This window comes from Cucurbita pepo, chromosome 5, assembly GCF_057944985.1.
Source record: "Cucurbita pepo subsp. pepo isolate OVF chromosome 5, ASM5794498v1, whole genome shotgun sequence".
Lineage (NCBI taxonomy): Eukaryota > Viridiplantae > Streptophyta > Magnoliopsida > Cucurbitales > Cucurbitaceae > Cucurbita > Cucurbita pepo.
The window spans coordinates 14,312,406-14,328,090 of record NC_141802.1 but is presented as its reverse complement, the minus strand read 5'-3'; the positions used below and the strand labels follow the sequence as shown (position 1 = coordinate 14,328,090).

Sequence of the window (15,685 nt, the reverse complement as noted above, 5' to 3'; positions counted from 1 at the left end):
AAATACAAAGTAATCTCGAACCGACAATATTAATTCCACAATTATTTTAAAATAAAATACTAATAATTTTCATCTCATAAGAATATTGAAAATTGAGTACATCAATTTTATTTTCAAAATTATATTATTTTAATTTATTTATCGGAAGACAATAATAATAATATATTCCCGACAAAACAAGAAATTCAAATTTCTGAACAGTAATACGTAAAATTATCTAATAAATAAATATAATTACGACAAAAATGAACTATCAAAAAACATGTAATCACAAAATTTCTTAATAATAATAAGCAAAAATCATATGATAATGTGTATAACTATACTATAAATAAAAAAATGAATGCAATGAGATTATACTATTTAGTTTACAAAGAATGCAATGGCATTATACTTTTTATCTTTATCTTCTCTGGAAATTGATGAATTTGATGGAGACTGCAAAGACGGAGAAGAAGAGGAGGATGAAGGCAAGGAGCACGGCAGCCGAAGCTCCGATCATACCGGGGCCATATCCAAGGCTTACTTCCAAGTACTCTTTCACGGACCCCTCGAAACCTTGTCCCACAATGATGGTGTCTACGTCCCCAAGCTGCGACGTTATAATTCCCCTCAAAGTCCATGCAACAGGGCAGATGTAGTAGAACCAAATCCACCATCCTGGGAGGCTCTGATAAGCAAGAACAGAACAGAACAGAGGAGGCCTCAAAAATCAAACGAACCATTCAATCTAAAGTTATTGCCAATAAAAACACTTACGGGTTTTGGAACAAGAAAGCCAGAGAGGAGATTCCATAAGGAGTAGAATGCAGATGATACAATGGATGCCATATGCTGCGATGGTGTCAGCCCCACCGCCATCATTCCATAAAAGGTGAAATAGGTGAACGTCAAGAACATGAACAGCAGATATTCCAAAAACTTCCCTGCAAAATTTTAAAACATACATTCAACTACTTAATATCGTCCTTTTTGGACTTTCCCTTCTGAGCTTCCCTTCGAGGCTTTAAAACGAAAGGTTTCCACACCCTTATAAAGGGTATTTCATTCTCCTCCCCAGCCGATGTGAGATATCACAATCCACCCCCCTTCAGGGCCCAGTGTCCTCACTGGCACTTGTTCCTTTCTCCAATCGATATGGGACCCCTACTAAATTCACCCCCTTCGAGGCCTAGCGTTTTTACTGGCACACCGTCTCGTGTCTAACCTCCTTTGGGGAACAGCCTCCTCGCTGGCAAATCACTCAGGGGTCTATTAGGGAAAGGTTTCCACACCCTTATAAAGTGTGTTTCGTCTTCCTCCCCAACCAATATGGAATATCACAGCTTTAAACCACACATTAATTGTTATAAACTAAATTTGAGTAACGTACCGACGTTTCTTTCAAAATTAACCATGAAGTATGTGATGACACCGAATGTTATGGTCTGTGCAGCAATGTAGGGAACCTCCACTAAGCTCTGTTGGGAGAAGTATTAGCATTAGCAACCCATTTGTTTACATGTCGACACAACACAATTAAATTACTTACCTGAGCGAATGCATAAGCGAATGGAGAATACATTCCAGCTGCTTTCTCGCGATAGAAGACTGTTCTTTCAATTGAAACAATTGGTTGTACAGAGGAAGCATTGTTTACTCCGATGAATAAGCATGCAGCGTACAGAGCTCCCATAACAACGAACAGTTCTTGAGTTGAGTTCCTTTTGAACATTCAAATGCAATCAATTTTAATCAAATAGCCTAAAACCAAAAACCAAAACTCCAAATGAGATGAGGTTTTTACCTTTTCATACCAATACCCCAAAACACTGAACCGAATATGAGTGCACTTATGAAGGTGAAACATAGCCTCATCACATTGTATTGGGGGCTTCTCCAATACACAAGCCTTTGCTTCCAAAGGCAAATAATGAACTGAGATAGTATGCCTTGTGAGTAGGTGGTATCAAACTTCAACGCTTCTCCACCCGCGGGTGGAACGCTAAATTGCTCGATGGAAGCTTCGACGATTCTAGATAAAAAAAAATGGGTAACATTACTGTAGTTTTTTAAAACTGGTCTGCTACGAAGAGGTTTCCACACCTTTGTAAAGCGTTTCGTTCTCCTCCCCAACCAACATGGGATCTCAGAATCCACTCCCTTTCAGGAGGACACTCCTTCCCTTTTCCAATCGATGTGGGGACTCACACAATCCACCCCCTTTCGGGTCCAGCGTACTTGCTGGCTCACCGCCTTGTGTCCACCCCTTTCGAGGCTTAGCCTCCTCACTACCACATCACCCGGTGTCGGGCTCTGATACCATTTGTAACAGTCCAAGGCCACCACTAGCAGATATCGTCCTATTTTGGGTTTTCCCTCAAAGTTTTTAAAACACGTCTGCTAGGGAGAGGTTTCCACACTTTTATAAAGAGTATTTCGTTCTCCTCCCCAACCGATTTAGGATCTCACAACACGACTTCTAACGATAGAGACGGATTATAATATAATCATACCTGTACTGATCCGAGTCCCTATATATATCAGCAAAATCTTTACCAATTCTATGCTCAGCCGCAGGGGACGTGACCTCAAGCATCCAAGTAGCTGGATTATAAGAATCTGGTATTGGAGAAACTCCACTAATTCCCTACAAGGTAAGAACATATCTCTGTCAGAACCACTCATAAGATCATGTTCTATGCATATAGAGTAAGTTTTACCTCAAAATAGTCTATCATTATTTGTGAATGTATTCCAAGCTTTCCCCCATATATAACTCTTCCCCCTCGTTTCATAAGAAGCAACTGCACAAGAATGTCAAGAACAAATCATTAAGAGCTGATGAAACATTCATGAATTATGCTTAAATCAGCTACCAACCTCATCAAATGCTTCAAAAATGTCAATACTAGGTTGATGAATGGTACAAACAACAGTTCTTCCCGTATCGACCGTGTTACGAACGGTTCGCATAACAATGGCAGCCGCTCGAGCATCAAGTCCAGAAGTAGGTTCATCCATAAAGATTATAGAAGGATTTGCAACAAGCTCCACTGCAACCGTTAGGCGTTTTCTCTGCTCTGTTGATAAACCAGTATTACCTGGCACACCAACCAAAGCATGCCTAAGAGTATCAAGCTCCACTAGACTCATTACTTCTTCAATGAACTCCTGAAAGCATCAAAATAAGATGGGATTTGGATCATATTAAAATAAGATGGAGCAAACCAAACAAAATACCTGTCGTTTTTCTTTGCTGATTTCTTTTGGAAGGCGTAGAAATGAGGAGAATTGGAGGCTTTCCTCGACTGTGACTTGAGGGGAATGGATATCATCTTGCTCTACATAGCCTGATATTCTAGCAAAAGTAGGCTGCTCTTTTGGAAAGCCTGATATTCTGATATCACCTTCAATGTATCCACCGGTTTTTCTTCCAGCAAGAACATCCATCAGTGTAGTTTTTCCTGCTCCGCTTGATCCAACTAAAGCTGTAAGAACCCCTGGTGAAAACACTCCACTCACATTTGATAACAGCTGCAATTTCTTTTCTGGTATACCTTGCTGCTTCATTTCCTAATGAATTTAATACCCTTTTAAAAAAAGTTGTAGAATGAACATGAACATGAATATGAACTACAAATTTGAACTTATGACTAACCTTTGGAGTATCAACGAAATAATTAACATTATGAAACGTCATTGTTAATGGTTGGAATGGAAGAATCATTCCCTTTTCTTTCTTGCACGCTCTAGGACATGTTTCTTCAACACCTGCGCAGATCGCCCACTTTGACCATAAACTCTCGTCGTGGCTTTGAGCCTCATACCAATAGAGATAGAATTTAGGACGTACCATTTTTCGCAGTAGAATCAAGTGGGGTTACCGTTTGGGCTTTTCTCAGCGCTATTAAGAAGGAAAACACAAGAATATCAACATTTTGATGATACATACATACACATATTGTATCATATTAATACTCACGGTGGAGGTAAGCTAAAGCCAAATTCACCAAACTATTGAAAAGAATTGCATAACCCCATGTCACTCCAACACCGATCCAGTACCATTTATCACTACTAGGCATGTCATGCGAATGAAGAACATTATACCCAACAGAGTTCTGCAAATGTTTTAAGTATATATCAGAACCAAACTTACATTATATGCATATAATATATGAATTGGTACACTACAAGAAAATGGTACCTCCATCCACCTAGTGGCAGTAAACTCATTGACAGAGATAGCACGTTGGACATAAGAAAGTGGAGAAACCCAAAAAGCCCATGACCACCATGGCTTAATCATTTCTGAAATATGATATCCAAATTAGCAATCTTCAAGCAATTTTGGTGAAAAAAAACACATACAAATCGTACCTTTTGGTATGATAAAACCGCCCAGTAGAAATATAATAAGCAACGCTGCTGAACCAAATGTACTAGCAATTACCATATCTCTTGTTATAGCTGCCATCAAACAAAAAAGACCTATAGCCATTTGATGAACTGAAAAGAGCAAGAACATGAAGCGGAAGAACCTGGAATCATTTAAAAACAGATCAGCTACGAGCAAGAGGCAAATCATTGAATTTTAAGAGAGAAAGAACACATAATGAGGTACCTCCAAGCACTAGGGGCAAAGCCAACAGTATAATATACAACACAAGTCCACACAACGGCTTCAATTATGGAATAAGGCACGCGTAACATCCAGCTAGTAATAGACCAGGACCAAGCAGGGTGAAACAGATTGTCCCTTTGCTTGTAAAAAACAGGCAATCGAGATATCATTAAAGGTAGCTCAGAGAAGCCATTAAACAACATATGCACCAATCCAAAGAACAGGCAAGATAGATAGAGGTTGCCATTTATCTCATCCGTGGGGTGTAGTCTTGTTCTTAAGAACATTGTGCATGTAACAACTCCAACAAATGCAACCTGACATGTCCTAAAGATATAAAGAAAACTATGTCGGCTAATCAACAATAGTTCTCGAGAAAAGCAAGCTTTAAAAAGCTCACAGTTCGAAGCAGAAAATCTTGTTTTAGCCAAAGCTGAAGGATGGCTTAGAGACTTATCAAATGGAGTATTGAGTGAGGACTCCAAAGACTTCCCAATATTGGAGTTTTTAAATGCTTCTGCGAATTCAGGAACAGAAATGTATGCATATGGCCGAGTGGAATCAGCCCAATATTGTGCTTGATCATTCTTAGACGTCACCTGTCACAAAACAAGCTTAGCTCAGACATATGCAATACAAAATGTTAACTAATGTTATGAAAACATAACATTATAATACCTCTTGAAGAAAATCAGCTACCCCCTTGCGAGGGGGTAGCTTAAAACCCAATGACTCGAAAAACCTTAACACCTCGGCTCGAGGGCCTTGATACACCAAATAACCCTCTGATAACAATATAAGATCATCAAACAGTTCGAATGTCTCAGGAGCTGGTTGTAAGAGAGCCATTAACACGGTAGCCTCCATTTGATGAACAAAGTTCCTTAAACATTTCACAATTTGATAAGTTGTGGAGCTGTCAAGTCCGGTGGATATTTCATCCATAAAAAGAGTTTTTCTTGGCCCAACAATCATTTCCCCTGCATCATCGAAGAAGCTTCATTTAAGAACAATATGATTTAGTGAATAAATTGTTGTTGAATTGTTGAAAAGTAAAAGGACCTGAAGTAACTCGTTTTCTTTGGCCACCAGAGACACCCCTGACCATGTCATTACCAACTAATGTCTGCGAGCATATATCAAGACCAAGCACTTTTAGAATGTAATCTGTTAACACACTGTGCTTTTTACCACCAACGGATGACGCCTGTACAAATTGGGCGCAGGTTAAAACAACATAACATCTGTGTCATACTCCACAAATTAGGGCTACATGATATCAAATGACAACCTTCATGAATGCATCGATATCAGGACTAGGTAGGATTTTCCTTTCTTTCTCCAAGCGTGCCAGTTCTTTCAAATATTCTACAACAACAGAGAGAAGAATCGTTGAAAGAGCGTCACATTGGTCAATTTAGAGAATGAATACATCTGATTATACTCAAAATGAACAATATGATCGTGGAGAGTCATTATTCTAATAAATCAAGTATAAGTGATTGAAGGAAGCAAGCAAACCTGCAAAGCTTTCGCTCGAGCCTTGGCATCTAGCGGCGAAGTCCAAAGTTTCTCGTACGGTCAACTCGGCTAGGTGATTATCGGATTGGCTAATGTATGCGGAGGTTCTTTGAACACAGAACTCATCAACACCATGTCCATTATAAGTCATCTTACCAGTTTTCTAACACCAAAAATAACATATCAATAACTTTTCTATATATATATATATATATATATATATATATATATATATATATATATATATATATATATATTAAATTAATTTTTTTTTTTAATTTACTCAAGTCTATCATTAAATACAAAATTGAAAGTACGAGATTTATCAATTTATTTTTAAGTCATGTCGATTTATTAAACGTAAAAAAGTTCAAATATGTACAATAAATAAAAAGTACGAACCTTTAAATTTCTATCAAGTTTGCCTGCAAGAGCTTGAAGCAGAGTCGATCTTCCCGAACCTGGAGGCCCTAAGAGCAGCGTCATCCTAATTAAGAAAGAAAAAAAAAAAAAACTTTAATCTAATTCACAAATTCTCATTTATTTATTTATTATATATTCTTTTGTAAAAAATATCTCCAAATTTTTAAATAATTATGCCTCTAATCATCCATAATTTTTTATTTTAAAAATTTGAAATTTGTAAATCTTATTTATTTATTATATATTCTTTGGTAAAAAAAATATCCCAAAATTTTTAAATAATTATACCTTTAATAAACCAATTTTTTTTATTTTAAAATTTGAAATTTGATCTAAACTTTTATAAATCTTATTCATTTATTATATATTGTTTTTTAAAAAGTATCCCAAAAATTTTAAATAATTATGCCTCTAACCATGAATTTTTTTTTTAGTTTAAAATTTGAATTTTGATTTAAAAAATGACTTTAATCTAATTCCTTTTAAGAAAGTTTTTGTAAATCTCATTTATTTATTATATATATATATATATATATATATTATAAAAAAGTATTACAAAATTAAAAAAAAAAAAAAAAAAACCAATTTCAAAATAAAGATAAAAATTAAACTAAAATTATATATTGGTGTTACCTTCCCGGTTTGACGAAGCCACTGACGTCATTAAGGATAGTCAAAGGGTATCTTTTGACTTTCATAAGTCTCAAGCTGGTCAAAATATTCTGTATAAAAACTAAAATTAATTAGAAGAAATATGATATGACTATGTGTGTGTATATATATATATGTATGTTTATATATATATATATTCAAATTAAAATTAAAAAGAAAATTAAATTAGGAAAAAAATTATACCTCAATAACATCGTATGAATAGTTGATTAAAGTAGGTAAAGTTCGGGAACCAACTTGAACATCAGCTACCACTTTTAAGTTATGAAATCTAATTTCAACCTTTGGAATCACTACTCCGGCTCTGATGTGACCAAAACATGAAAAAAAAAATTTAGTCACCATGATTTACGATGCATAAATTTTGAGAATAATCGTTCTTAAATCTCACGATATAAAACGACAAAAACCTAATAAAAATTTTACAAACGGAGGTTTTGGAGAGGCTATGAATATATACCTATCGAGACGGTGTTTAATTCCAGAGAGTAACTTAAAATTGTCTTGGTCATTGGTCGCCCATGCTTGCTTCACAACAAGTTCGCGTTTGTTCCTATCGAGCTTCTGGACATTGATAGTTTCTGTCCTCTTTTCATCGTCAATCAACAATGCGTAATTCGATTGTTGGTGAGACGGTAACCTCTCAATCGCCGCCCATAAAAGCTCTTGCTTGTCCTTCGCCAATGACTCGGTGTTCGATGGTCTCACGAAGGACTTATCGAGCACACTCATCTCCAAGTCGAAGTACTCGCTACCATTAGAAGCCGCCATTTGAAGCAAAAAAAAAAATAAAAAGAAATAAAAAAACGTTGAAAAGGAAATAGAAATTAGTGGTACATAGATTGAGTTCAATTGTAGTTATTTATAAGGCTTCAGTAAATAATTAAGAATGTGAAGTTACAAAATTGCCCTTTAGAATTCGCACCCACACGTGTTTGGAACGTTCATGCAGAAAAAAGTAAAATAAATAAATATATTCTAATTCCGTAATTTGTTGTATCCTTTAAAATCTTATATTTTTCAATTTTTTTAAATTAAAAAAAAAATCAGATTAAATTAAAATCAAACTAAATTATATATATATTTTTTGGAAAAAAAAATCTTATTTCGATTGGAAAATTAATTTATTCCAATATTTTTATATTTTTCAAATATCTATTAATTATCTAATTTAATAAAATAGTTTTATTTTTAATTGTTTTTAATATTTAAATAACTCAATTAAATCTTTTTGAAAATATTTAAGTACTAAATTAAAATAAGATTTTTTATTTGAATATAATTAAGTTTTATCATAATCTTAAATAGCTAATTTTTTTTATCTATTATTTAAATTTCAAGAAACAACTCCTTTCTAATAATTATAGAGATAATTAATGTAATTAGTATTTTATTTATAATATTGATCTAGAATTAGGTTTTATAAATTTATCCATTAATTATGATGTTACCCATAAACAAATTTTATTATAAAAATTAGATTAGAAATTGAAATTGAATCTAAATTATTTTATAACGTAATGTAAAAATAAAAATTGATATTAAAAATTATGAGGTAGTTTAATTTTTATAAAATTAATCTTTTATTTATTTATTTCTTAATTTGTTTCAATATTTAACGTTAAAAATTAGAATAAAAAATTAAATTATATTTTTTAAAATTGAAAAACATTAAAAATTAAATTAGAAATTTCTTAAATAATAATAAATTTTTTTTTTATCAAATAATGAGATATTATATGTTGAATTTAAAATCTAGAAAAAATAAATTTTGATTGAGAATCTCATGAATATTTTTTGAATCGAAATATTTATTATTATATTTATAAATTTAAATTTGGATTTGATTTGATTTATAGATTTAAATTTAAAATTTATTTTATTTATATTTTTAAAGGAATAATGGTACTCGACATAATTAATTGGATTAAATTTATATTATATATTCAAATTTCATTTTTAATCTTAAAATTTAAAATGTATTCTAAATGACTGTAATTTATCATTTATCTCATTTATTTATAGAAGATTATTTTGTTTTTTTTTTTTAATATTAAAAAATTAGATTAAATTATTCGTTAAATACAATAAATTATAATATTAAAGATGACACTAAATTATATTTTCAATTTAAAATCAGACTAAATTATTTTTTAAAACAAAAAGTACATTATTTTTTAAAAGAAAAAGTACATTATTTTGTTACGATGTTTTTAAATATTTATTTTGATTTTATTTTAAACATTAATTATTCAATTTAATAAAATAGTTTTATTTTTAATTATTTTTTAATATTTAAATAACTAAAATAAATATTTTTCAATTTACCATTACATTATTAATTATTTAATACAGATATACGTATAAACTAATATGACTCCTGAAAATAAATATTAACTAGTTGACATATTGATAATAACTCTTTTAAAAGTAAAAAAGATCAAAATTTTAGAAAAATAATTTATTAGTCATCCCATCCAATTTTTAGATAACTTATATTCAAATATTCAAATTTGTTGGTTAATTTAAATTTTTTTTTTTTATTGAAATTTAATATTCTACCGGCTATAAAATAAATTATTATTATTATTATTATTATTATTAATTACAGAGTTATGTTATTATATATACTTTTTTTAATGACAATTATTTTTTTTATTTTAAAAAATTAGATTAAATTATTTGTACAATATAATAATATGTGCATATATATATATATATATTTTAAATCAGATTAAATCATTTTAAAAAATAGATTATTTTATTCCTTAATTTTTTTTTTAAATATCTATTTTGGTTTTATTTTAAACAAGAAATTACCCTATTTAAAAAAAAATACTCTTTATTTTTCATTGTTTTTCAATATTTTGAGTTTAGTGTCTAATTTTAGATAACTTATTTTTAAATCTTAAAATTTTGCTAATTAATTTTAAATTATCTTTTATTGAAATTTAATATTCATTGAATTAGAAGGCAAGTTATAAAATAAATTATTATTAATCGCGCGTGCTTCTTTTTTTATAATTTTTTTAAAAATAGATTAAAGTATCAGTACCAAAATATATATATATATATATATATATATATATATATATATATATATATATATATATATATATATTTATAAGTGTAAACTAGTCTAAACATGGATCGAAAATATAGTTGATTCTTCTACAAGAAATAAACACTAGCACGAGTGAGTATATTTTGGTGTCCTGATCCTTTTATAAAAAAGAAACACGAATATGAATGAGTATATAAATATACTAAATAGCTCGTTTAAAAACAACATTCTTCTCGTATAAAGTCAACCTACATTCCTCTACCAGAAATTAAAGTCAACCTACATTCCTCTACCAGAAATAAAGTGACAAAATGAACATGTCCCCACACACATCTTCCATTCATCCTTTTCTCTTTGAATTTCTTCTGATTGTTAGCTTGGAATTCATTTTGTTCTTTTTTTTTTTTTTAATTATTTATTATATATGAAAATACGACTATGCCCTTCCATTTTAATTCTTTTTTTCTTTTTTCAATTTCCTTCCTTTTCCTTCATTTTTTTTTTCTTGAAATAGCCTTCAGCTTTTAATTTTAATTTTATTAAAAATTAGTGAATTAATAGATAGAATTAAAAAATCAATGTCTATTATCTATTTTTATGCATTTTATTAAAAATAGTTTATTTATCCATATCATATTTAGCTTTAGAGAAACTAAAACTTGATTCTAGAAGAATTCTTGAAGTAAAATTATACAAATAGAAACATATATTTTAAGTAACCAAGAAAATAAAATATTTTAAATCAATAAAATGGCAATAAAAAAAAATAATAATAAAAAAAAGCATTCCAGCAGGCAATGAGCTCCAGCATTTTATGAGATTGGATCGTTGGAGTCTGAATGTGCAAAAGAAAAAAACATTTCCAAATATAAACAGAAATTTATATTAACCTTTGGAGATCACAGATCAAAATATTGTCTGAAAATAGTTATATATATATATATATATACACACACAGATTTAAAGTACAGATAACACTTTCAGTACTATATTTATACCTGTTATGAAATTTAGAAATTCGTGGATAAATCGAATCAGATCGTTTCGATAAACTGACCAGAGTGCACGTCGGCGGTTCGACTGGTTAGGGAGGGCCTCATGGTGACAATGGCAGACTCATTAGCTCCGGCCATGAGAGCAACCCTTCCAGCTTCAAGAAACCTTTTGACTGCATCTTCTGCATACCTATTGGCTTCACCAACAGTCATATATTTGCCAATGTTCGGGTAAGAATTCAAGACATAATCACCGTTCAGCTGCGATGCAAGTTGAATCAGTTCGACTTGGAACTCGGAGAGTTTTGCGTGCTCTTTCGGTCCCCATGGCCGCAGTGGCGCTGTTACCTTCGGAAGTGTTTCTGGCATAAAGTTTCGAGGTTAGCTAGTTGAATTGCTGTACATTCTTCAAGGGTAGCTAAAATGACATTGAAAGTGCTCATATTGTTTTTGGGCTCCCCTCAACTTTGTTCAAACGCGTTTGTTAGGGAGACATTTTCACACTCTTATAAACAATGACTTCGTTCTACTCTTCAACTAATGTGTGAATGTGAGATCCCACAGTCCCACATTGGTTGGAGAGGAGAATGAAACACCCTAGTGTGGAAACCTTTCACTAGCAGACGCGTTTAAAAGCCTTGAGGGGAAACTCAGAAGGGAAAGCTCAAAGAAGACAATATCTGTTAGCGGCAGGCCTAAGCCGTTACAGTGAATGTAGGATCTCACATCTTTATCTTCCACTCGCTCTATTTATAACCAATTCATATTAACAAACTCTTCACCTAGTGACTAAAATGCTCTTAATCCTAATCACCTGAATATTCTCTAAAAAATCATTGATGTTAATGTAATTGTCGACCAGGAACGGGATCGAGAAGTACCTGGACAATCGTCCCGAGGACTATCGCGAAGCTTCAAGTAGTGCTCGAAAGTACCAGCCCACGCATCCCGCTTCGTGAGGAAGTTGGATTTTAAGTTGAAGAGCTTTTTAACAGTAGCAGGAATTGAAGAGTGTTCAAATTGTGAGGTAGGTTTTGGTCCAACAGGCTCACGGATCACTGCACCAAACAAACATACGTCAACAATACTGCTGCCATATGAATGCAACCAAGCACTCGAAACTAACATATCAACAAAACCAATCAAATCCATTTGGAGTAGTTAGAAACTTGTCTTCAACATCACAGCTACGGTTTGGTGAACCTTTCAAAACAAAGTTAGTAAACAACTCAACCTGAGTTGAGTAATACTTTTCACCTAATTCTTCGATGTCGTACTCTTCGAATTATGAACGACCAACCAACTACTCATTCGGTTGGTCGCGTTTAATGAACAGGTACCTTGTCTTTATAAGTCCTACCCCAATCAAGTTTCAATCTAATTGGTTGGGGAGGAGAACGGAACACCCTTTATAAGAGTGTGGAAACCTTTCTCTAGCATATTCATTTTAAAAACCTTGAGGGGAAGCCCGAAAGGGAAAACCCAAAAAGGACAATATCTACTAGCAGTAGGCTTGGGCCGTGACTCTAATCCTAGTCCAGAAGCTTTGGAAAATCAAAATTTTCTCATGTTATATGAATCTTTTGATTCTCTTGCATTTGGCTACATCACCAGTAAATAAGTAGTAGCAGACAACTAATCATTCAAACACGGCGCATTCTTTTCTCAAACACATAGCCGAGTTAGCAGACAGATATATCATTCCTATCAAAAATTGTTGAAAATTGACCGTTTGTATAAATATTCAAGAACAAGAATCCAAAATGAAAGCATCCCAGCTCGCGCTAAGTAAGGAGTTTGAACAAAATTCAGCCAAAACGTGAAAGATGAGTGCACATAACATAAGCTGTACTAACAAATCTGCAGTTAATAAAACAGAGCTCAGAATGTAGAACAAAGATTATCCAATTCTCAAATATTGATGAGATAGAACGTCATGTATAATATAGAAATCAACCCATAGTTTGATCTACTAGCTTGAACGTATGAATCATGTCGAGAAGCAAAGGTGAAAAAAGACTCGAAACCGATCGAAGGAGTACTTTACATCCCCACCTTTATTGGAATGGAGTCATGTTTAAATTTGAATACTATTAATAAATTCAAAAGTATATAGTATGGCTCCCACACTCGAAAAGTAATAACGAAAATGGCTAACCCAATCCAATAACAGATTCCGCAGCAGCCACAGTTGGAACTAATAAAGCAAATGATTGACCGATTAGATAATTGTGAACCGAACAAATCTAATGTAAATTTTTGTTAGACAAAAAAGTAAACTCCCTTGTACAATTTCCTTGTAATATTGTTTAGTAATTAACTAAGATGAGTTACTGATGAACAAAAATAGTAATGGAAATTGGAATTTATCTTAAAAAGGGAAGCAAGTGGCGACAAGAACGCTAAAGATATTTGAATAAGCAAAACAATTGAGAAGAAAAACGAATTCTCACAGATAATAATCTCACCTGTTCCCTTCTCCACCCACGGAGAAACCAGAATCGTCGGAACCCGAACGCCCAACCGGTCGAACCGGAAGTAGTATGGATCCGGTCCGATGATGCCGTCCGGGCTAGGAACGTCGGAGACCGGCGTCGGAACGTGATCGTAAAAGCCACCGTGCTCGTCGTAAGTAATCAGCAGCGCCATTTCCTTCCACTGTGGACTTGCTCTAAGAATCTCATACACTTCCTTCACGAATTGCTGGCCTCGCGCCACGTCGTGCGACGGATGGTCATCGTTCGCCGGAAAAAGATTGACGTCGAAGTAACGCTGTTCGATCACTGCGTAATTTGGGAGCCTTCCAAGCTTGGCGTGCAATTTGAATTTTGGAGCGTAAGAGTGAAATTTAACTATGTGCTTCAGCCTCCTCAAGCTTTTGAAAAATAGGGTTGCGGGGATATTTTGGTAATAAATGCCAAAGGAAAGGCCATTTTCGTCCAAAGAATCGAAAATTGTTTTCTGAGGGAAGCCATGGATGAGGTCCTTTCTTACATTGCTCATGGCGCCGTGGGAGGTAGCGGAGTGGACGTAGAACCGGTTCGGCTGAGTAGATGCCGGAACCGACGCGAACCACCGGTCGAAGACTGCGAATTGGTTCGCTAGCTCGGTGTAGACCGGAACTAGTTCCGGTTTAAACCCGCTCATTACTGTTTTCGGCATGTCGACCGCCTCCATGCTCGCCGCCTGCTGTGCAAATCCGTTCATCGGGGCTGGATTCGCTGAACTGTCGTTCGATCCGAAAATTTGCTCCCTAATCGCCTGAAAAGAATGGCCAGGATCCGAATCGATGAACACCGCATCGCTAGAGACGAAGATTTCTTCAGAGTTTGGATCGGAAACCGAAATCCGGTTCGATTCTTTACCAGTTAATCCGTCGATTTCAGGTCGAACAGATTTCAACCAGCCTAAGACGTGGTCGAAGGAGCGATTTTCCATGACCAAAACCACCACAGTCTTGATAGGTCCTTCGATTTCATGTCGCCTCTTTTTGAAATCAAACTCCAAAGCTTGGGAAGAGAATAAGAGATAAATTAGAAAAAAGGAAGTCAGAATCGCTCTCCGGAGAATCATCTCATACGACCGGAAACCACAACCCCCAACGGCGGCGGGAGGGTAGATCGCCGACTATGAGGATTGATAGTCAAAGAAGACGAAAATATCCAGACGACAGATGACAAAGAGGAAGGTGAATAAATTCCGACGGCTTTTTCGAGAAAGTAAAAAAGCACCAGTGTTCAAATTTTATGGATTTTTTTTTTAAGAAAAAATAAATAATGGGTAAAATCATAGTCAAATTATTAAATTCCGAAATTAATAATTAATAAATAATGACCAAACTCAATTATAACTTTTTTTTTCTTTTTTAAAGTTGAAATTTCATGTTTACGCATTTACTACTAAGAAATTCCTATCAAATGGTTCAAATCTACCCAATTTTCAAAGGGTACAAAATTGTTATCTAATTAGGCTTTTATAATATTAGAAAAAGAAATAGTAACCTAGCCACGTAAAGAAAAAAGCGGCTACTCTTGTTGCAAGGGACGAGGACTAATCAAAGAAGGTTAATCGGACTCAGTTAGAACCCTCAATGTATCCTCTTCACTTGTGTTTGTTACCAATTCGCTCTATGAAAATTAATGCATAGACGAGTATCAAATTGATGTCTAAATTGATTTATGAATATTTGAGGCAAATCAATACAATTATAAGTTTGTAATGTAAATTGATACACTATTTAAATGAATACAACGATTAAACCTAAAACTTTAATTGATATTTATCATATAAATTTAAGGCATAAATTTTACCACCTAAAATAAATGGATAACCACCAAAGGATAATATAAATTTTGCATTTAAAAGTACATTAAATGAAAGACAGAGACATGTTGAGTTGGGTAA

General features: G+C 33.4%; 2 protein-coding genes across 2 annotated transcripts; both read right to left on the bottom strand.

Annotated features, from left to right (window-relative positions):
- Positions 1 to 256: 256 nt before the first annotated feature.
- Positions 257 to 6,633, bottom strand: LOC111794398 (ABC transporter G family member 31). Its single transcript, XM_023676380.2, has 20 exons — positions 6,530 to 6,633; positions 6,128 to 6,290; positions 5,898 to 5,974; positions 5,669 to 5,813; positions 5,285 to 5,586; positions 4,607 to 5,205; positions 4,363 to 4,523; positions 4,190 to 4,293; positions 3,965 to 4,103; positions 3,836 to 3,886; positions 3,641 to 3,753; positions 3,223 to 3,555; positions 2,863 to 3,153; positions 2,703 to 2,786; positions 2,496 to 2,629; positions 1,787 to 2,014; positions 1,532 to 1,703; positions 1,373 to 1,460; positions 760 to 926; positions 257 to 670 (listed from the first exon to the last, which is right to left on the bottom strand). Exons 1-20 carry the CDS (start codon positions 6,611 to 6,613, stop codon positions 404 to 406), a joined length of 3,702 nt encoding a protein of 1,233 aa, XP_023532148.2. The 5' UTR covers positions 6,614 to 6,633; the 3' UTR covers positions 257 to 403.
- Positions 6,634 to 11,145: 4,512 nt separating this feature from the next.
- On the bottom strand, positions 11,146 to 14,953 carry NPC1 (non-specific phospholipase C1). Its single transcript, XM_023676443.2, has 3 exons — positions 13,750 to 14,953; positions 12,163 to 12,339; positions 11,146 to 11,643 (listed from the first exon to the last, which is right to left on the bottom strand). The coding sequence occupies exons 1-3, from the start codon at positions 14,852 to 14,854 to the stop codon at positions 11,321 to 11,323; spliced, it is 1,605 nt and encodes a 534-aa protein (XP_023532211.2). The 5' UTR covers positions 14,855 to 14,953; the 3' UTR covers positions 11,146 to 11,320.
- Between the last annotated feature and the right edge of the window lie 732 nt (positions 14,954 to 15,685).

Excerpts from the sequence above, each read along its gene's own strand:
- NPC1 (XM_023676443.2), bottom strand. The coding sequence starts at position 14,854 with ATGATTCTCCGGAGAGCGATTCTGACTTCCTTTTTTCTAATTTATCTC. Across the intron at positions 12,340-13,749 it reads GTGGGTGGAGAAGGGAACAG|TGATCCGTGAGCCTGTTGGA; the intron begins GTGAGATTATTA and ends TGTTTGGTGCAG. Across the intron at positions 11,644-12,162 it reads TCCTCGGGACGATTGTCCAG|AAACACTTCCGAAGGTAACA; the intron begins GTACTTCTCGAT and ends ACTTTATGCCAG.
- LOC111794398 (XM_023676380.2), bottom strand. The coding sequence starts at position 6,613 with ATGACGCTGCTCTTAGGGCCTCCAGGTTCGGGAAGATCGACTCTGCTT. Across the intron at positions 3,556-3,640 it reads ATTTCGTTGATACTCCAAAG|GAAATGAAGCAGCAAGGTAT; the intron begins GTTAGTCATAAG and ends TAAATTCATTAG. Across the intron at positions 1,461-1,531 it reads TCGCTTATGCATTCGCTCAG|AGCTTAGTGGAGGTTCCCTA; the intron begins GTAAGTAATTTA and ends TTCTCCCAACAG.